Source organism: Engystomops pustulosus, chromosome 7 (assembly GCF_040894005.1).
Source record: "Engystomops pustulosus chromosome 7, aEngPut4.maternal, whole genome shotgun sequence".
NCBI lineage: Eukaryota > Metazoa > Chordata > Amphibia > Anura > Leptodactylidae > Engystomops > Engystomops pustulosus.
Window position 1 is genome coordinate 60672450 of NC_092417.1, and position 18710 is coordinate 60691159.

At 40.7% G+C, this 18710-nt stretch overlaps 1 protein-coding gene across 3 annotated transcripts in view; it reads left to right on the forward strand.

Annotated features, from left to right (window-relative positions):
- WDHD1 (WD repeat and HMG-box DNA binding protein 1) overlaps nt 1–18271 on the forward strand; it is a 32032-nt gene extending 13761 nt beyond the window's left edge. For all 3 annotated transcript variants that reach the window (XM_072116118.1, XM_072116119.1, XM_072116120.1), the window contains exons 14-26: nt 764–1005; nt 1187–1324; nt 2979–3135; nt 5026–5140; nt 5869–6000; nt 7788–8014; nt 11368–11507; nt 11750–11806; nt 11952–11995; nt 12558–12722; nt 13788–13915; nt 15262–15397; nt 17269–18271. In XM_072116118.1, the coding sequence (XP_071972219.1) occupies nt 764–1005; nt 1187–1324; nt 2979–3135; nt 5026–5140; nt 5869–6000; nt 7788–8014; nt 11368–11507; nt 11750–11806; nt 11952–11995; nt 12558–12722; nt 13788–13915; nt 15262–15397; nt 17269–17463 (1876 nt within the window). In that variant the 3' untranslated portion in view covers nt 17464–18271. The remainder of the gene's footprint in view (nt 1–763; nt 1006–1186; nt 1325–2978; nt 3136–5025; nt 5141–5868; nt 6001–7787; nt 8015–11367; nt 11508–11749; nt 11807–11951; nt 11996–12557; nt 12723–13787; nt 13916–15261; nt 15398–17268) is intronic.
- The last annotated feature ends 439 nt before the right edge of the window (nt 18272–18710 follow it).

The window sequence follows — 18710 nt, forward strand, 5'->3', positions numbered from 1 at the left end:
ATAATAATCCAGAAATATATTTTGTTTTGCCTCATAAATATCCTGCACAACTTGATCTAGAAATGAAGAAAGTCTGGAGGAGGTCCTTAAAGGGAACCGGTCACCACATTTTTACAAATACGGCTAGTGGCAGGTTTCTATAGAGCCCTAGTAACTAACTAACGCCCATCTTTTAGCTAAAAATTGTTTCCCTCATTCCACTTTAAAATCGGAGTTATAAACTTGCTTGTTATCTATGCATCTATAGAGTGAGGGAGGGGTTGTGGTCTAATGTCATGTGACCAGGGTGACATCATCGCAGGTCCTTTAGCCTCTTAACACTAGAAAACTTTACCCCAAGCACATATCTGACATGCATGGACTTCTACCATGCAGGCTACTGTAATTTTATGTGCTTTAATATGCTGTGAAATATATGCTTGGTGTACAGTTTGCTAATGTTAAGAGGTTAAAGGACCTGCGATGATCTCATTCTGGTCATATGACATTACTCTTGCATGCTGATAAAGCATGGGGAGGAGCTGCTGGATTCAGCCCGAGGTGGGCGTCTATAGACATCCTTGGATACCAGGTAAAGTTGAATTTTGGGAATCTGAGAGGAACAATTTTTAGTTAAAAGTGGGTCTCTCAAAGTCACTACAATAAAAAAAAAAATCTGGCAGTGTGACCTTTCAGTAAATGTTGTTTTATATGTTTATATTCTTTTGTGATCTTATACTCGTCTATTATACTTTTTTTAAGTTTCTTTTTTTTATTGACACAGTAAACTTCAGTGCCTGCACTTCAGCTCCTGGGACAACAGCAAGGAATGGATGGTTGACATGCCCAAAGGAGAGGACATACAGGCAGTGTGCCTGGGGCAGGGATGGGTGGCCTGCGCTACAACCGCCTTTTTAGTTCGCGTCTTTACTGTAGGTGGTGTTCAGAAGGAGATCTTCAGTCTTCTCGGGCCAGTTGTCTGTATGGCAGGTCATGGAGAGCAGCTGCTCATTGTTTATCACAGAGGTTGGTCTATTATCTATAAAGTCTTCATATTTATCGTGGTCTGTAATTGTATTTTCTCCTATTCTCTGCCCACAGGAGGGATTAGGTTCTTGTTACTATATATTGGAGTATATACTGGACTTGGTTAGCTTTCTATTTAGAAACAATGTTGAAGTAATCCACCTTGTCTGATGTGTTACAGCCACTGGCTTTGATGGAGATCAGTGTCTTGGAGTACAGCTTCTTGAGCTGGGTAAACGAAAGAGGCAAGTCCTGCATGGAAACCCCCTTCCCCTGTCCAAGAAAAGTTTTCTCTCCTGGCTAGGATTCAGTGCTGAAGGTAATGTCCGGCTGTTATCAAAGCATTGAATTTTTGTTCCATGTCATTCATGAAAATATTCTCTGTTGTAAGAAGTTTTTTATGTTATGGTCATAATAAATATGGTCGGTTACTGATTGTAAGTGTAGTTTTGCAGTTAGCCACAAGGTGGCGCAAAGCGATTCACAGAACAACATTTTCTGCTTCTAGTTTTATTTGGTAAAGTTATCATATGACATTCATTAACTGTCTGACATTACAAATGGTTTCCATGAAAAACCGCAATTGTGCAATAATGACAGAAGATGCTCTGGATCATGTTGCTTGTGGCCTTATCCGGTAGGCTGTTCCTGGTCCACCCCTTTTAATTAAATGCATCTGATTAATTTACCGTTTCGTTTTGGCGGTATGATGTGGCCAACTGCATTTTAATTTATTTACAATGTTGCAGAACATTTTGTTTTTGTTCACTATACCCTAATACCAGCTACTTAACCCCTTCAAATCCAAGGGTAATGGGTGCCTGAATGTTCAGGTCAATGTTCGCAGTACTGTTCTTCTTCTGCTCTCAATATTTACTTTTCATGACATTTGAGACTTTAATTTGGTAGAATTGTTTTATTAATATTTTTACATAGAAGTAGCAGGCAAATAACTAAAAAAAATTTTGAAAATTGAATTTTTTAATGTTTTTCTTATTATAAAGCGATAAAATATTACAGACGTTCCCCAACTTACAGATGCCCCCTAGTTACAGACAGACCTCTCTGCCCATTGTGACCTCTGGTGAAGCTCTCTGAATGTTCCTTTAGTCCCAGGCTGCAATGATCATGTTTAAGGTGTCTGTAATAAAGGTTTTATTGATAATCCTTGTTTCCATGACAGTAAAAAATGTAGAAAATCGAATTGTCACTGGGACAAAAAAAAATTCTGTCTGGAACTACAATTCTAAAATATACAGCTTTGACTTACATACAAATTCAACTTAAGTACAAACCCAAGGAACCTATCTTGTATTTTTGGATATTTTGTTGCGTTATTGGCCAGAGCAATTTTTACCATTTTGATGTGTACAAATAAAACTGAAATTACAGCATAGAGAATTGTACTAAACCCCAACAAACCATGTATCATCTTGAACGCAGACTTTTGCCCCATTTTCATAATTGCATTAAAGAGTTTCTAAGAGACTACCTATAAATAGCGAGGTGGCCAGGGGTGAGCGGCATAAATACATTAACTACTGCTTACCTGGTCTGGTGTTCCATGCCACACTCTCCGTGCTGTGCCCCCTCCTCCCCCCATTTGTATACAAGGGCACAGAAGCTCTGCTCTTCTGGCCAGCCTGGCACGCCCACGCAACCACTGTCCCACCTTTGTATCGGGTGCTGTGACATGGTGATGGGTGGGCATGCCAAGCCGGCCGGAAGCTCCAAGAGCGAAGCTTCTTTGCATCTGTAAACAAGTTAAGTACTGGACCCCACGCTATTTTTCGGTAGCCTCGGACAATCACTTTAAAGGGTATATAGACATAGGCACCTTTTTATGCAATTGTGATGCATAAAATTTGATTGCAAAAAAGGTGCCCCTAATCTCCTAAATCTAATAGGTAAGCATGTGTAGATTTTACAGATGCCTCTGTATTTTCACATGAATTTTTACATTGTGTTATCAGGTAGCCCCTGTTATGTAGACTCAGAGGGGGTTGTGCGGCTGCTGAACCGATCCCTTGGATATACTTGGACCCCTGTGTGCAACACTAAGGAACATTGCAAGGGAAAATCAGATCACTATTGGGTTGTCGGTGTTCATGAGAATCCACAGCAGTTAAGGTAAGTAGCGTTTTTTTTTTATTTGCACCTACCTTATTGCCTTTAATCAGAATTCATCATTTAATCATTAAATGCAGAGTAATTAGTCTTTTCCCCTGTATGTCACTTTTCTGGCCAGTACAAGGGTCCTGTTGAGGTTCCCCATCATACACATTCTGGGGGAAACCATGTTTTACAGAAAATTGCAGGATTTTACTACAACTGCACATAGTGTGGTGTGGGGTTATCTCTGGGGGTGCTTAGAAGGCTTACTTTGGGGGACCAATTTATTTTGTGGGTATAGGGCAGTGGTGGCGAACCTATTGCACGGGTGCCAGAGGTGGCACTCTGAGCCCTCTCAGTGGGCACTCGGGCTGTTGCCCCAGGACAGAATTCACCAGATAGGAGATTAAATGATACTCCTGCTGGCCCAGGTAGCCCAGGACGTGACACGCTCAGCGTTATTTCAAAGTGAAGCATCCGGGTCTACCTGAGACTGCAGGGAGAGAAGGTATAGACGGGTCAGATTATTATCGAAGCTCCTGCTCTTGGTTGTCAAGGGAAGCTCCAAAGGCAATCCGAATTTTCCCTCCTACTGTCAACAATATTGGTTTTCTCAGTAACGTTGAAAGCTGTTGTATAGCGCGGAGCAAAAAGATTGCAATAAGTTACTGTCTAAGTTACTCTGTTGGCACTTGCAATAAATAAGTGGGTTTGGATTGCAGTTTGGGCACTCGGTATCTAAAAGGTTTGCCATCACTGGTATAGGGCCCTTCCTGCTAGATCCCTTGACAGTGGTCCTCTCTCAGCACCACTAGCAGTGGGTGAAGGCACATGGCAGAGATGTCCCCTGTTGCCCCTGATTTACAACCCCTGGCTGTGACTATTAGGAATTGTGAATCCTTGAATGGATTCCATGGAATAGTGTCACTCTGTGCCAATCCTTTTTTCCGCTTATTATCATGTCACTCATTTGCTGAAACTGTTATATTCTGGTTAAACTGGTGAAATGTACTCTGCTTCCAATGATCCTGGTTTTACAGGAGAATATACTCCGTTTGGTTAGCAAATTAGTAATTAACAAATTTACCTGGAGGTACTGATGACCCAGGAGATTATGAAACTTAGAAACGAATGCCCTTGTTAGTCAAGTTTAGAGAGAAGTTTTCCTGCCTCTGTAGGGCGCCGGATATATTTGATCAATGATCTGAATACCACAACATCTGTACTGAATTGCCTGATATGGTTTTTTTTTACCTACACAATAGACTTTTTCATGGTCTGATAAGGCTGGGGAAAGGGGCCCAGATTTGTCTGGAAATGCTACAAAGAGGCAAAGGAAATGGGGGACTGGCTCTATAACTCTGGGGCATTTCTTTTCTTTGGGCGCCCTAGCTTCAACGTTTGAGTACGGAGAATGAGGGTGCGGGTCTGGCGGTGGCCCTATGAAGGGATATCATAATACAGACCATTTTGTATGAAGTTTTTGAGGAAAGATTTTTTGACCTATCTAGTACCTTTTTCCCCCTCTCACTTTTCACATTGTGTAACATTGTGTGATTGTGAAAATCAGGGAGATGCAGATAATTAAAGTTTTTTTTTTTACAATATTCCTCGGCTGCCCAATATGTTTCTTCTTGCAATTCAGATGGAAACGGGAGGGGGTTCCGGAGAGTGATGGACCTAATCTCAGAAGGGTTTTATCTATAGTGCCCATTATTTGGACCCTCCTCTGCTCTCTTTACCGGTTATTGTATGTCTTGTATGTGAGTTGATTTTTTTGGTGTCAACTTTTCTTGAGATGTGGGGGCAGGTGGTGTTTCTGTTGCATGTTCTCTACTTTATTGCACAGAAAACGTTGAGAAAAAATATGAAATATACTGTAATACACACTTTTCTTTTCAATTGAAGGTGTATCCCATGTAAAGGTTCAAGATTTCCCCCCACACTTCCTCGGCCAGCTATGGCCATTTTACCTTTTAAACTTCCTTATTGTCAAATTACTACAGAAAAGGGACAGATGGAGGTAAGAAATATTACTAACATTGCAATGTTGTTTGCGTCAAGATAATGGGTTACACAAATTGGTGGGAGTACGGTGTGACTGAAATCTCGGACACCTGCCTGTCCTAACCATGGCTCAAGCAGCCCCGCCTGAACCCCACATGGGTGCCTCTGTCTGTCATTAGACACAGATGACGGTCACCCCTTTAGGTGCGGATGACGGTCACCCCTTTAGGTGCGGATGACGGTCACCCCTTTAGGTGCGGATGACGGTCACCCCTTTAGGTGCGGATGACGGTCACCCCTTTAGGTGCGGATGACGGTCACCCCTTTAGGTGCGGATGACGGGCACCCCTTTAGGTGCGGATGACGGGCACCCCTTTAGGTGCGGATGACGGTCACCCCTTTAGGTGCGGATGACGGTCACCCCTTTAGGTGCGGATGACGTCACCGAGCTCTCTGGCACACGAGCGCCTGCGCAACTTAGCACGGGGAAACAGGCCGTGCTAATTTGCGCAGGCGTGCGTGTGTCGGAGAGCTCGGTGACGTAACCGGCTCTCCAGCACTTTACAATCCGGCGCACGCACGGGCGTATGTATGTAAGTTGCTCTTAAAAGGCAGCACAATATAATGGTGTAGTTCAGTTTCCCATAAAACTAAACATAAATCAGCTCAGCTCCTGTTGCTGTATTATATGCATTTCATATGTATTGGCATTTAATGTTTGGTTTTTTTTTTCCATTTTCACAGGAGCAATACTGGAGATCTCATATCTTCACTAGTTATCTTGATTATTTGGCTAAAAATGGTTATGAAAGTGATGAAAATGTCAAAACAGAAGCTGAAAAGGAGCAGCAAGAATTGTTAATGAAGATGTTTGCTGTGAGTATATAGGATTCTGTTTACAGGCGGTCCCTGGGTTACGTACAAGATGCGGTCCATCGGTTTGTTCTTGAGTTGAATTTGTATGTAAGTCGAAACTGTATATTTTATAATTGTAGCTCCAGACAAAATTTTTTTTATTTTTTTTTTTGCCCCAGTGACAATTGCCTTTTCAAAATTTTAGCTGCAATGGGACAGATGCATATCAATAAAGCTTCATTACAGACACCTCACAGCTGATCATTGCAGCCTTGGACTATAGTAACATCCAGAGAGCTTCATAAGGGGTCACAGTGGACAGCAGAGAGTACTCTGATGATTAAATTAACCCTTTCAGGACCTGGCCCTTTTTTGTTTTTTCATTTTCATTTTTTACTCCCCATGATCAAAAATCCATAACTTTTTTATTCTTCCATGTACAGAGCTGTGTGATGGCTTATTTTCTGCGTAACAAATTGCACTTCATAGAGATGGTATTGAACATTCCATGCCGTGTACTAGGAAGTGGGAAAAAAAATTCCAAATGCAGTGAAATTGGTTAAAAAACGCATTTGTGCCGTATTCTTGTGGGCTTGGATCTTACGGATTTCACTGTGAGCCCCAAATGACAAGTCTACTTTATTCTTTGGGTCGGTACGGTTACGGGGATACCAAATTTGTATAGGTTTTATAATGTTTTCATACATTTAAAAAAATTAAAACCTCCTGTACAAAAATTTTTGGGGGGATTTTGCCATCTTCTGGCACTAATAACTTTTTTATACTTTGGTTTACAGAGCTGTGGGTGGTGTCGTTTTTTGCGGATTTTGATGACGTTTACAATGCTATCATTTTTAGGACTGTTCGACCTTGTGATCACTTTTCATAGAATTTTAACATTTTTTTAAATGACAAAAAAAGTGCCATTTTCGACTTTGGGCATGATTTTCCGTTACGGGATTAAACGCAGTGAAAAACCGTTATCATATTTTGATCGGGCATTTTCGGACGCGGCGATACCTAATGTGTTTATGATTTTTACTGTTTATTTATATTTATATCAGTTCTAGGGAAAGGGGGGTGATTTGAGTTTTTAGGGTTTTTTATTATAATTTTTTTTTTTTTTACTTTTTTTTTATTTTTAGTATTTTTCAGACTCCCTAGGGTACTTTAACCCTAGGGTGTCTGCACGATCCTATCATATACTGCCATACTACAGTATGGCAGTATATGTGTATTTTACTACTCATACATTACAATGTGCTGATGGCACATTGTAATGCATGGGTTAACCCGAAGTTGCCTCGGGTCTTCTTGAGACCCGAGGTTACCATGGCGACGGATCGCCGCTCCCGATGACGTCTCGGGGAGTGTCGATCCTCGAAAAGATAGCGGCGCCCATGCGCCGCAATCATTTTGAAGCCGCCGGCAATAAACACGCGATCAGTGCTGGCACCGATCGCGGGTGTTACCGGTAAGCCTTTGCTGCAATATGCAGCAAAGACTTACCGGCTATGGAGAGGGCTCAGCACGTGAGCCCTCTCCATGCACCCGCGGCCGACCCGTGACGTGCTATTACGTCACGGGTCGTGAAAGGGTTAAGGAATGCTCTCTGTTTTTTTTCCTAATAAAGTGTAAAAATTCAGGTCCTTTATTCACATCACATAGCAATATTTCAGCTTTATACAATAATACTGCTTTAACAATACAGATGCCATACTATATATGCCTGTATTAATGTTTGTGATATAGATATATATATATCATCTCTATTTCATTCATTGTTTTTTAATTTTTTACCTTTGCAGTTGTCTTGCAAACTGGAGCGTGAATTCCGCTGTATGGAGCTGGCTGAGCTTATGACTCAGAACGTGATGAACCTGGCTATTAAATATGCCTCACGCTCCAAAAGACTCATTCTGGCCCAGAGGCTCAGTGAAATGGCTCTGGAGAAAGCGGCTGAATTGGCAGCAGCCCAACAGCAGGAAGATGAGGCGGAAGAGGAAGATGATTTCCGGAGCAGGTTGAATGCTGGGTAAATATTGTTTGGTCTACATACCTTATACCGGAAACAGATAAGTAAAGATTAAGCAAAATAACATTTACATACATTCTCAATATTATCATCATCACAAAATTTGACAGCTGTCTGTAGCTAGCTCCCATACAGTTCTCATGTAGTTAACCGTGTTAACCTCTGCCTGGGCTGAAAACGTCAGTGGTTGGAGATGGGAGAATGCTGATGTCGCTATTGAACATCATAGTTATCCATCATGTAAAGAGCACAGGGCTTTTGCTGTTTAACAGGGAAACACAATTGGGGACACTCAACCCCCCACAGTTCCGGTCCTAATGGACTGTTGGTGTAGTGTCCCAAATCGCCCTTTATCATGTCCCTCTGTTGCCTCGATAAAAGAGTAGGTTTATGTAGTTTGCCAACTTCATTGCGTGATGGTCCAGATGCATGGGGCACCGGCCCAACGTAAGAACTAAGCTTTTTATTTTAATGGCGGCCACGGAGGGACTCGATTTAATAGCGATTTTGGGACCCTAAACCACCAATCTGTAAGGAGCTCTGGTTTTGTGTCCCAAATCGCCCTGATAGGTCCCTTTGAAGGTGAACTGGTCGGCAGGAAGGTCATTTTTAGCTGGCGACAGATTCCAATAGCCTATGCTACGCTGATTTTAACCCCTTACCGACATGTGAATTATCGGTACGTCACATGTCGGCTACGTGTGTATGGAGAGGGCTCACAGGCTGCTTTGTGTTTTTAACTCTAAATGAAAAATGTACCTTTATATTAAACATGAGGGCGGAATATAACAGTTCTACCCTGTGTAATGGTGTATAACGCATTCTTATTGTGTGGGACGTCCTGCTGGTTATCAGTCTCTGCAAATCTCTAAGTTGTTCTGCAGAAATCCCTAGATGTGGTTGATAAGATTAGGCTATTAGATTAACTCCTCTTAAGAAGACCTCTACAAACAAGAAAAGAGTATTGTTTCACCTAACACTGCACGCGAGCGTCATGGTCCTGCTTTCAGGAGATTGAGGATTAGTAATAATCTCTGCTCACATGTCAACACTTACACCATCCTTAATCAAAGCAATAGTCTCCTTATTCTCTGCAAGCCATAATATTTATCATGGATTTAGCAGGACATTTCTTCTCTCAGTATATGCTACAGAATAAGGTATGCATTCAACAACTGTGCAATAGGTATTCGCTTTCTTTTGAAATAATTTTACAATTCTTTCTGGCCTTGATAGTCACACTCAATAATTGTATTTATTTGAAGAATATTTATTTTTCTAGTTGAGTGTTTGATATATGGTTAAGATTTCTTAAATATTGAACATGTTCGATGTGGGATCATTGAGAGAGAATGACATCTTTAGTCTGCCCATGGCTATGCTATTGGTAGTTTCTATCTACCACCACTAGGTGGCGCTCTACAGTGTGTAGTCAGTGATAACACGTTCATAGCAGGTGGATGTAGCTCTGTATGTAATTTCTGCATGTTGAAGGCATTAAATGCCGCCTACTGTTTCTATGAGATGGTATCCTGGGTCTTCAAAGCATATTGTATGTTTTCTGTTGCAATTTTACTTAAGATTTATGTCCTTGCAATGTGGACCTATTTCTTATCCTTATTTCGCATGTTCAGTTATATTTTACATTTATGGCCTATCATGTTGTTAAAACTCCTTCAGAACTCGTGAAAAGGAAACTGACACATGAAGGGAGTATACGGAGAGGACATACATAACATACTTAATCCAGTTTTCCTGATCACTCTAGCAGTTATAAAAATAATTTGACATTGCTTCCCCTCTGATGTGTTGTGGAAGAACTTCACTACCGAGCATGATCAGGAATAGAACAGACATTTATAGGACATTCCATAATTTCTCCAAATTCTTATTAAAAAAAATTCAGCACATACGGCAGTGATTTAATTGTAACAATTTATTATATTATATCTTATTCTGACTCCACCAAAATGGCCACCAACTTCACAGCCCTTACAGTTATAGATGACATAAGGGATTTCTGGCAGATGCACACAACAGATGTGAAAATTGGCTGTGCGCCATTCATTCTTGGAAAACCATGAAACCTTTTTAATGGAACAGTGCCTATGGGGTATTAAAGGGCTATTTCCACGAAGATGAGACCCAGGATATCAAAGTAACACATTCTCTAATTCACTGTTATTAACAAAAAAAAAAACAGCATTTCACATGCTAATTTCAACCTGTCTCTATCAGTCCTGGTGTTTACAATTTTGATTGCCCCTGAATACGACCGTAAATCTTCTGACTGGTCCGATTCTTCTCATGAATAGCTTCTCTTGTCTGCACACTGCAGCATTGTGTGATAGATGGACTGGTGCACATCAGATAAAATATGCATCAAGAGAAAAGCACATTGGCCCAAACTTACTAAGAGCTGTGCACCAGTTTTCTGTTGGACTTTGCACGTTCTTTTCAGTGCAAACTGCTTGCACAGGTATTTAAGGAAAACCCCGGCTGCATTTTGTGTCGCTTGCTACTGTTTTGTGGCGCAGTTGCACTATTCTTCATGTGATACAAATTTCGGCACTAAAATGGGCGTTCTGGGGCTCAGTCGGACCATGTGCCACATTTATCATGCAAAGCCCGAAAGAAGTTTGGTTCACTTTGTTGGAGCAGTGCAGAGAGGGGGGGGGGCAGATTCATGAAGAACATGAGCAGAAATCCTGAAACTGACACCCTATGCTCACTACACAGTGCAGATTGCACTGATTTTTAGGAAATGTGGGCCATTATGGGGCAATACTGAAGCCACATCTCAAGACATCAGTAAGGAAGGTAAAGCTTATGAGCAAATGGGTCTTCCAAATGGCCAATGGCCCGAAGCTACTGCCAAATTGGTTACAAAATAGCTTGGGAATAACAATGTCAAAGTTTTGGAGTGGCCATCACATAGCCCTGATCATAATCCTATGGAAAATTTATGGGTGAAGCTGAAAAGACATGTGTGAGCAAGGCGGCTACAACATGACTGTTGTGAGAAGCTTGTGGAAGGAGATCCAAAATGTTTGACCCAAGTCATACAGTTTAAGGGCAATGGTCCAAACACGAATGTATTATGTAGAATGTAATGACATTCCTTAAAAATTCTGTCTCTTACTAGTCTAGCATTTGCCAAATTTAAATAATTTTGGAAATCCTAATTGACCTAATATGGGAAAGGTTTATTCTGATTTCATGTCAGATGGTAAGAAAAACATGTATATGTGTATTTGTATATAGTTTGGTATATATTCTGGTTTCAGCTGTATATGGTTAATTGAACACATTTATTTAGAATATTAAGCTACTTGGTGTGTGCTTTGTTCCAGGTACAGCAGAACTTCCACTGAATGGGAGAGGCCAAGCTCCAGAGCAGCGGCACAGGAACAGGAAGTGGAAATGGATTGTGGCGACGAAGAAACCGAAGAGGATCAGCAACCTGAAGCTCCCAGCGTGAATAAAAAGACTTGTATGTCTCCCCATAGAGACATGATACTTATATTTTACAAATGGAATAACTTTGTGTCTTAATAGTTTATAGTACAGAATAGATTCTCCAGTGATGTTGGTTTACAATTTGTGATACGAGAGAAGTTTTCTTCTCAAACAGCTGAAGTTTCAGGAATGAAGACTGAATAACCTATTTTGTCAAATTTACTAGAGACCCTATTAAAAAAGGGAAATGTTTTAATATATTTGTCTTTTCTGCAGCAACAAATCCATTTAGAAAGAATATCACTTCACCCGAACAACCTACCTCAAAATCCGGTAAATACTGTTCTTTTAAACCTTTGCCAACATTGATGCTTGTGTTGTCTTTGTTTGATTTTTTTAATTATTATTATTATTATTAACACAACTTAATGGATAATGCCGTATCCAGTGATGAATTCTTTCTTTTTTACCTTTACAGGTGCAATTGTATCAAGCAACCAAGGCAGAGTGAACCCTTTTAAGGTATGACCTTGTCTATACCTCACCCTTACGACAATGTTATTACTTTTATCATCTTTTTATAGACTGTAAACAGTAAAGGCTTTAGGGAGGTGAGAGGATGATCTTGCTATAAATTAATTTGATCCTGGGTGTTCATCTTTAGGGAATATTCACATGCACCAGGTCTGTACAGGAGGTTATGTGACTATCCAATTTATCTCCTGAAACTTGTAAATATCCATCCTAATGCTAAAGAAATTACCAGAAAGTATGGGATGGCTTTTACAGTGGGGTATTGTCTTCTAGAACAGTATGATGGGTAAAGCTTTGATCCTCTGAACTGTGACCGCTGGATTTGTGTACCGGGGAATAACGTCTCATGTTATTAGATTAGATAATGTCAGACGGCGTGAGTCATGCTGTCATGGTCAAGAAATCTCATATTGGAGCGTCCAGACACGTCAGTGATCTTGTCAGTATAGCACATGGAATTTGTTAAACTTTTTTTTTTTCCCCAGAATAGTTTTCCCCATTAGTATATACTACAATTGAAGTCTGCTCCTGTTATTTCTATATTTAAAAGGTTTCTGCAAGTCAGAGGAGCCCAGCCCTGGCAGGCAGCTCATCCCGAATCCTAGATAACATGAGTAAATTAACAAAGAAAACACCTACTGCTGGAAACCAGGCCACAAGAAAATCTGATTCCCTGGTTATAAAGCCTCTGGCTCCGAGAGCGAAATCCAAACAGGTAACTTATTATGCATCAGAGGTGTGATCTCCTGGTTCCCAGTCCAGGAAATAAACGCTGCAGAAGTCTTGCTTTTTTTATTAAATAGATATCTCGAAAAATATCCTAAAATAAATTTTCTATCTTAACTATTGGTTGTGTTGATAAGCTCCATTAGCATTTAATATGATATCGGCGGAGTAACAGTTGGGAAAGCCAAGAATAAAAAAAGGCTACAAATTTTAACTTTACGGTTCCAGCCGTCACAAAGAGGAACATTTTGTTGACCTAAAAAACTACATTGCAGGCTACCACATTTATTTTAAGGCTTTAGACACTTTACTGACGAGTGCGGCTTATGAAAGGCCATGGCATTTCCACATTAATCAGTATGCATTACTCACTTAGACTGGTCTCGTGCAGCGCCAGATTTATCAAACTTGTGCCTAATGACTTTTAGCCTCTTGATAAATCTTGCAAATTGTTTAAAGGCCTTGTGCACATGGCCAGGTACTTGCCAGGGCCATAACCTGTAGCACACAGTCGGGTTCTGAAGTGAAGGTCCATCTGGATTGCTGGTTGGTGAGACATGGTGTGCTCACCGCACTGTGATCAAGTCCCAGTTCTTTGAGGGCCATGATCTGGTGGGTGTTTGTGCAGTCCGGATCATGGGGCCCCATACACTTGTGTGCAAGAAGTTCTATTCTCAGGAGGAGTACAATTTGTATAATTTATTATTTGTATAAAACTGAACAATAGGCTGGACAGATCCTATCTGAAGGAATTATGTGGCTAATAACATTTCTCCCTGATCCTATACCGTCTATCTGTCATGGATCCAAACACTTGGACACCCAGCCATCACGATAAACGGGGCGCACTAGTCCTCCCTATAAATGGTGATTGGTTAGATTCAAGTGAATATAGAACTAGTTGAGCAGACTTGGCTCTTGGGGGCACCATTTTTTTTGATGGCTCCACGGTCAGACACTTCTCCTGTGGATAGGGTGATGATAAGAGTGCTTACTTTAAATAAACAAATCAAGACTTTTTTGGAAAAATAATATAGAAACTTTTATTTTTCAGGGTCAGGGCACGCTATTCCAAAACATACAACCTAAATCTTCAACAAATAGCAAGAAAACACAAGAAAAAGAAAATCCATCATCGCAGCCTGATACCAATACTATGCCAGAGAAAACGGAGCCCAAAAAGTGAGTCTGTGATTGTTACTTTACTACTGTTGGCCTTTGATCCTTTTCTGTTTTATACAATATTTGACAGATATCTCTGTTGATTACGTATATGCACAGTAACAAGGGATGTGGTTTGAGCAATTATTTAGAAGCGGTAGGACTGAAATCCTGGATTTCCATTGGCTAGACAACGCCCCCAGAGGGAGCCTCCTCATGACCTTTGTCTTATTTAAGTTTTTATCTATTCAGTATGTGCGTTTGTACATTATGTAATATACTAGATTTTGATGGAGGGACAAAACAGCAACATTTATCTGTCCTTATTGTAGGGGAGGGGGTTGCAAAACACATGAAGAATTGCCTGAAAAATAAATCTTTATACACCGCTGGTATGAAAGTCCCCAACTTTATATTTGGCTATAAAGATGATCAAACTTCTTTATGCTCCTGGTCTTCACATTTTTCCCAAATCTACAAAAATACATTTGCCTTACACTCCAGACTTCTGCTTCTGTTCAAAAACAGGACAATTGTATTCACTGTAATGAGGAGCAGATTTTTGGATGGGCTTTACACACGTGTAGTAATCACAGATAATTAGAACAGTCTGCATATTGACATTAAAATACTGACAAATAGAAACCTCAAAGGCCAGAAGGAGGCATCGTCTTCATGTCTTGCATCAGCAGGGATGTTGAATACAGCTCTTACATTGATGTCATGGTTGCATAACTAGTAGGTTAAAACAAGAGACCAAAGTCCAACAAGTTCAATATTCAATACAAGTTTTATACTTGTAAACCAAAGCTCAGTGGTGGCGAACCTATTGCACGGCTGCCAGAGGTGGCACTCTGAGCCCTCTCAGTGGGCACTCAGGCTGTTGCCCCAGGACAGAATTCACCAGATAGGAGATTAAATGATACTCCTGAAGTTTCCGGGTCTACCTGGGACTGCAGGGAGAGAAGGTATAGACGGGTCAGATTATCATCGAAGCTCCTGCTCTTGGTTGTCAAGGGAAGCTCCAAAGGCAATCCGAATTTCCCTCGCTCTGTCAACAATATTGGTTTCCTCAGTAACGTTGAAAGCTGTTGTATAGCGCGGAGCAAAAAGATTGCAATAAGTTACTGTCTAAATTACTGTGTTGGCACTTGCAATAAATAAGTGGGTTTGGATTGCAGTTTGGGCACTCAGTCTCTAAAAGTTTTGCCATCACTGATCTAGTAGATCAAAGAGATTTCTAACCTTGGTAGTGATCCATTTTTCTAGTCTTTATCGAGGTAGATGTTTCCCCTTAAATATGACTTTAATTTTACTATATACCATATTTTATCTATATACATTTATAATCTCAAATTTCATTTCAGGACGAAAACTGGATTCCAGCTGTGGTTGGATGATAATCGCCAGGATATCTTGTCTGAGAATCCTGATGTTGATGAGTCTGAAATTATTAAGGAGGGCATGAGCCGTTTCAGAGCACTAACAAATGAAGAAAGAATGGTAGGTAAAATATACTTCTGAACAGAGGATAAGTGTGTCTGCTCACACAAAGCATTTTTCCATATAGGCATTACAGAGATCCATAAATTTTTTATCTTTTCTTATAAAAAAAAAATAATATAAAATAAAAACCTTACAGGGATTATGTCAAAAGGACATAGACCCACAATCTGTCACCAACCTATTATCAAGCAAAGTGATAGGATTCACAGAGATGTCCTTTATTCTAGAAAACTCTTACACAGTATAACAGAGAAAAATAACCTTGGACACTGTGTACAACCTGCATATAAGGAGTCACTGGGCAGAGCACTTAGAGAATGACACTATCCTGGCCTCTCCTGGCTTGAATCGTGTCCCATCATCACAGCTAGACTTGTCCCCATAGTTCAGGTACATACTGTATATACTCGTGTATAAACCGAGTTTTTCAGCACAAAAAATGTGCTGAAAAACCTCACCTCGGCTTATACACAAGTCAAGAAAAAAATTAAACTTGTATACTTGCCCTCCGGCGGCCTGATGCTCCACGTGGCTCCCGATGGCGCAGCTCCTCTTCTTTCTTCGCCCCGCGGCTCCTCTTTCTTCTGTCTTTAACAGCTGGCATGGATGCGGCCATGTTATCTTCCGGCCAGCCGGCACATAGTATGACGTCAGCAGCGGTGTCATCATAGTATACGCCTGCTGGAAGAAAACATGGCCGCGTCCATGCCGGCTGTTAAAGAAGACAGAAGACTAGCTGCGCCAACATCGGGAAGCCGCGCTGAGCATCGGAGGGGGAGTATGTAAGTTTTTTTTTTTTTTTTTTTTTTTTTTTTTAAAGTTGGGGGGGGGGGGGGCTGTGACCAATTCATCTCCCACCCTCGGCTTATACAGGCGGTCCCCTACTTAAGAACACTCAACTTGCATACGACACCTAGTTACAAACGGACCTCTGCATATTGGTAATTTATTGTACTTTAGTCCTAGGCTACAATGATCAGCTGTAACAGTTATCACAGGTGTCTGTAATGAAGCTTAAGTGTTAATATTGATTCTTATGACAACCCAACATTTTTAAAATGCAATTGTCACAGAGACCAAAAAAGTTCTGGCTGAGATTACAATGATAAAATATACAGTCCCGACTTACATACAAACTCAACTTAAGAACAAACCTACAGACCCTATCTTGTATGTAACCCGGGGACTGCCTGTACTCGAGTCAATAGTTTTCCCACAGTATTTGGTGGTAAAATTAGGGGTCTCGGCTTATACTCGGGTCGGCTTATACTCGAATATATATATACGTAATCACATCATATAATGACCCTTCTTTGTCTCAAGACGCTCTGCAGATCATTTGACTACAACATTCACCTTCTAGCTAAAGCTTCCAGGAATAATAGATTTGTTCCAGTTTGTGTGGATAAACACTCATGAGAGGTGGCGTTTAAATCCATATGGCTGATATAACACTTAGTTATTCCATTCAATTGGGAAGGGGCTTCTTCTTTTAACACAGCCCCCCACCAATACTATGACCGTCAGAGGCGCTTCTGTGAACCCTCGTGCAGTTCTGTTGTGTGGTTTACATTTTTTGTAAGTTGTACACAAGCAGTAGATTTTACTGATCCTGAGAAATGTCACCATGTTATTTATTCCACCTGGTAAGTTTAAAGTCTTTGTTTACTTTTGTACATTTTTAGCTTTAAGACCAATTTCCCTTGTCCTCATTTATGATGGTAGAAGTTCTTGTGCTTTCAGGTTTTGTTCTAGTGCCGCCAGTTCTCCAAATGTAGCAATTGTCACAGCCCCTACAGGAACAGCGTATGTGTGTAATTGTGCAGAGCGAGCGCTGCTGAACATCCTATGTCATTTTCTCTAATTAGATGTGGACAGAAAAAGCCAAAGGCGACGATTCTGCTGATCCGAAAAAGAGGAAACGAGAACAGCAAGAAAATTGTAAATCTCAGGAAGATCCTGAGGACGAGACACAGGATCACAGTGGCGCTGCGAAAAAACGTAAACCTTTTGAGCAGTCCGCAAATAACAAGCTTTCAGCATTTGCCTTTAAGAAAGAGTGAAACGACCTCCTCCCCTCAGCTCTGTGAATTGTAAGCAAGAAATAGCCGGTGGCCCTTTCATTCTTGTAAAGATGCTGCTCGAGCTTATGGGTCCTTTTTAAATTTACCTATGGTCCATAAATGACTTTAGCAGATAAAAAAACTTTTATCTGCTAAAAATGTGGCCAAAATCTTCCTGTGTTAGGGACAGAGTCCACCTGGCTAGTGATTCATTGGAAGACTATTGACCAGCTCTATCACTGCACTACTGTGAAACCTTTATTACATTTGAGATGAAACATCTGTGTAAAAGGGGCACAAGGCTAAAAAAAAATGTTGTTGTTTACTGCCGTGGGAGCATAGCAGATATAGTGATACTGTCTTCAATAACAGATTTCACTTTCTTTACATGGAGCCCTTATATGTATGCGCTGTTCTTATACATGCACTCGTCACCCCCTAGATCTCAATTCTGCAATCATTACCCAGGGCTGCCATAAGCTCTTAGATCTGAGCTACAATGTGACTTTCTGATGCACAACTAATTGATTTTAACTATTCAGGGTCTGCATTTGCCCAAAACTCATTGCATTTTTACAGGGTTACAGCTGCAGTCTCCTTGTAGCCTTGACGATGAAGTAACAGGAGATTTTGAGGGTTTAGTGGGTTACAGCAAGGAGAACCTTCTTAAATTGTAGTTGTGGCTTGAATACAAGTTTTGTATAATGTAATGTTGTGTTTTACATGTTCGCTGTAGGTTTATTTTATACACTAGCGTTTGTACAGTTTCAATGTGTTGTAAATAAAGATCTGTATACCCTTTACTGAACTGCTGAATTTCTATAAATGTTCGAGTCTTCCTGTCACCAGATATGTCATTTTTAGCTGGTGACACGGCTCCGGGTTCCAATAGCCTATGCTATGCTGATTTTAATATGCCTTTGTCAGTATTTCAAATCATTTCAGTACTTGTTAATTTTATATTACCTGGCTCCCTGACATCAGTGTGTTGTGAGAAAGGAGGTGAGGGGGGGGGGGAGTTGGAGAGGTTTGCAGCAGTCTATATGCCCATGACTCCTACACTGCTCTCTCTTCAAAAAGTTTATACGCCCTTTCCCCAATAAACTATCGTTGCCTTAAAAATTTCCTTTAAGAATAGTTTATTAAATGGCTACAGGTCTCATTTGCCTATGGGTCACACAACTGGGCCTAAGGGTAGTGCGGTGAGAGAAATGTAGGACCTTAGGGTGGGTTCACAGTGGCATGAT